This window comes from Anneissia japonica, unplaced genomic scaffold (assembly GCF_011630105.1).
Source record: "Anneissia japonica isolate Jap-2015-1 unplaced genomic scaffold, ASM1163010v1 scaffold287704_len1198815_cov201, whole genome shotgun sequence".
In the NCBI taxonomy this organism is placed as follows: Eukaryota; Metazoa; Echinodermata; class Crinoidea; order Comatulida; family Comatulidae; genus Anneissia; species Anneissia japonica.
This window is the reverse complement of record NW_022731578.1, coordinates 403,141-406,276: the sequence shown is the minus strand read 5'-3', so window position 1 is coordinate 406,276 and position 3,136 is coordinate 403,141. Positions and strand designations below refer to the sequence as shown.

The following is a 3,136-nucleotide window of genomic DNA, read 5'->3' as shown; positions in this document are numbered from 1 at the left end:
ACTGTGTATAGCCGGAAGTGAGAATTTGCTGGGGTGGGAGTGAGTTAGTTGGGGGCGACTATGTACAAACGAGACCAGTTCCTTGGGGGCGAGTTTGTAAGAGGCAAGTTTTGAATAAGGATCAGTCTCTAGCAGGGTCGAGTTTGTTAGGGGCGTGTGTGTAACGGGCCAGCTTGTCAAGAGGAGAAATTGCAAGAGGCGAGTTGACTGGTTCCCTCCTGAAGTTATGAGGGTTGCTTAGCCTAGGCTAGACCTACTGCTGCAGCTTGACAGCACATGCGGCGGTGGGTAACGTGCTTTTTATGACCGGGTGTCGTGTGTGGTGAGGCCGAGCAACAAAACCAGGTGACAGGTCCAGGCACTGGCTTATTATTATTAGTTCTAAAAACAATATAGGATTTAACCTTGCTATTTTTCAACGCGCCTGCAAACAGCTTAAGCAAATAAAGATATAGTCCCAAACTTACCCTTCACTTATTATTGCTGCTAAGCCTAGACCTAAATAAACCCTGCCCTAGATCCCGTCGACTTCGTCTGTATGTCCACGTTTGTATGTTGATGATATGGATGGATGATCATATCGCATGAGGGCGCTCTCATAAAAATTGTAACCATGTGGCGGTTCATCACTTTGGTTAGCCCCTTGTTTTGACTAATGACTTTAGCTCACACTTTTGTTCTCATCTAATACTACCGTATATCTCCATGGTTCATCTTTATCTTCTTCGATGTTGTCAGCAAAGTAGGCCTATGCGCCGCGATGCGTGTTATGATCAATTAATCCCTATGTTTTTAAATTTATGTTACAGACCTACGGTACAGTATTAATGCAATGTCATTTTTTCTCTCTCTGTGTAGGCCTATTATGCACTACCAATCTCACAAATCATTTTATTTTATTTTTATTACTATTTGTTAGTATAAGAAAGCAACATAAAAATGTTGAAAATTATAATATAGGCCTTTCGGAAGATACGATACAAGACATAAATTTATGCCGAAACTGAAAATGCTTAACATTTAAAAAGGATCATAACTAGATGGTTTACAATACATTAATTATAATATTTTCTGGCAGTGAGTTCCAGATAATAGTTGAGCAGGCCGGCGCCAGGATTTGCCCAACCGTGGTGCCTAGGCCCAAACGCGGGGGAGGACGATGTCCCCAGCGAGATAATAAAAGGACATGGTTTAAGTTGTGCGTCCCTGATATGTTTCGAAAGTGGTCCAGGGCGCGAAGCTCCGAAAAGTATGATCAAAGGCTTATTTATTCGTTTTATAAATAGCCTAGGCCTAGATAGTCTTCTACTAACAGGCCTATGTAGAATATACATATAATTTGTTTTCTCCCCGATAGATTGTCATTTTCCCCTGACCGGGATATCTCTGGTGCCATCCCTGAGGATAGAGACGAGAGAATCGATGATGGTGATTCGTGACTATTGCCGAAATTTCTGACACACGAGTGCAGGTGAACATCTTAGCTAAAACATTCGAGAGCGTATCCTGGTGGTCCATTTTTGAACCCGGGTATGTCAATTTCTCTACTCGTTTTGTCAAAATATGAGCTAACATTTCCGATTATGCCCCTCAAAACAGGTAAACAATATAGAATTTATTCTATGTATTAATAGGCAATACCGACAACATAAATCACACTGAGTTATGACAAATTATTTTATTCATCGTTGGCTAAAATTAGTATTTTCTGACCAAAAATTGCATGAAAATTGACACTGTCTACAAATCAGTGAAAAACAATTAAAGTGTTAATAATTGAAGTGTACCGTATATTACAGGTAGACTGTCTGTAATAATTTTTTTTTTTAAATCATCCCCATCATCATCATCATCATCACCTTTTTATGCTGTTCATAATCCCTATAAGCTCTAAAAATATCTGTGGTGTAGGCCTACATACGTTCTCAGCAGATTATGCAGCTGAACTACGGTAGTATTCTCGTCACATATGAAACTAAATGGCTTTGTAGGTATTAAAATAAGTCTATCATTCTCATTTTATATGAAAGCTAATACTGTAATTCAGACTACTTAACGAACTAAGCAATTAATAATGAATTCTATTTAAAAAATTGTTTTGACATTTCACAGATGGTATAACTTTAAATGTGAATCTGATAGGCCAATCCACCGAATATGTACTCTCCCGTATTCCCTTCAGTATAATTTATTTTTCATTTGTAAAATACATTTTACATTACAAGGGTCTGCTCATAAATAAATAAATAATTTTAAAAAATAGAAATAATAACTAGAAAGCAATATCATGTAATAAATTCGGGAATAAACTATAGGGCCCGCCGATTTTTTGAGTCAACGTTTCTGGACTTGAATTTTAATACCTTAAACTATTCCCTAAACTGACGTACCGTACTTGCGCCCAGTTTGAATAAGCGCCACTCCTAAAGTGAAAATTGTCTTAAGCGCCCCGTTTGAATAAGCGCCCCCAAATTTTGAATAAGCGGGAGTGACAATTGACCAATCAGATAATTGTTAGTTGTTGTCTGTCTTATGTAACGCTTTAGTTTTCTGAGTATGATTTTAGTACTACATAACAGAATCAAGTCATGGAATGCGTCTTTCGTTACAGTTTATGTGCCATTTAATGGCAACAGCACTGTCTCCGTGTTCTGTGATATCCATGGTGGGAAATTATAGCACGTGTACACGTGTTTTACAATCAATCTATCAGTGGGATTGAGCATGATATATGATTTGTGTGCGACGAATATTTTTTTATCATTGTACTGGCTCAAAGTTCATCCAAATTACATTGAAATTTATATATATTTTGACTCAGGTATTCCTTTGCCAGCCTAGCCATGTCCATAGCCACCCACCTGAAATCAAACAAAATGCATAATCAATCAATCAACCAATCAATCAATCATTCAATCAATCGATCGATCAATCAATCAATGAAGCAATTGATTTAGGTTCAGTAGATTGTTGCCATCGTATTTATATAGAGTGTACCAGGGAACAGTAAAGTTACACACACAAACCCTCACACACACACACATATACATATATACATATATATACATATGTACATATATATATATATATATATATATACATATATATACATATATATACATATATACATATATAT

General features: G+C 37.1%; 2 protein-coding genes across 2 annotated transcripts in view; both read right to left on the bottom strand.

Moving 5' to 3' along the window:
* The window catches only part of LOC117115460 (ketimine reductase mu-crystallin-like), an 11,442-nt gene extending 10,873 nt beyond the window's left edge, over positions 1–569 (bottom strand). Inside the window, exon 1 of the mRNA XM_033259277.1 lies at positions 468–569. The gene's annotated coding sequence lies outside the window, so the exon portion shown is untranslated. The remainder of the gene's footprint in view (positions 1–467) is intronic.
* A 2,137-nt stretch (positions 570–2,706) lies between these two features.
* Positions 2,707–3,136, bottom strand: part of LOC117115426 (low-density lipoprotein receptor-related protein 2-like) — a 61,008-nt gene continuing 60,578 nt past the window's right edge. The window contains exon 47 of the mRNA XM_033259214.1: positions 2,707–2,861. Within this exon, the coding sequence (XP_033115105.1) occupies positions 2,818–2,861 (44 nt within the window). The 3' untranslated portion in view covers positions 2,707–2,817. The remainder of the gene's footprint in view (positions 2,862–3,136) is intronic.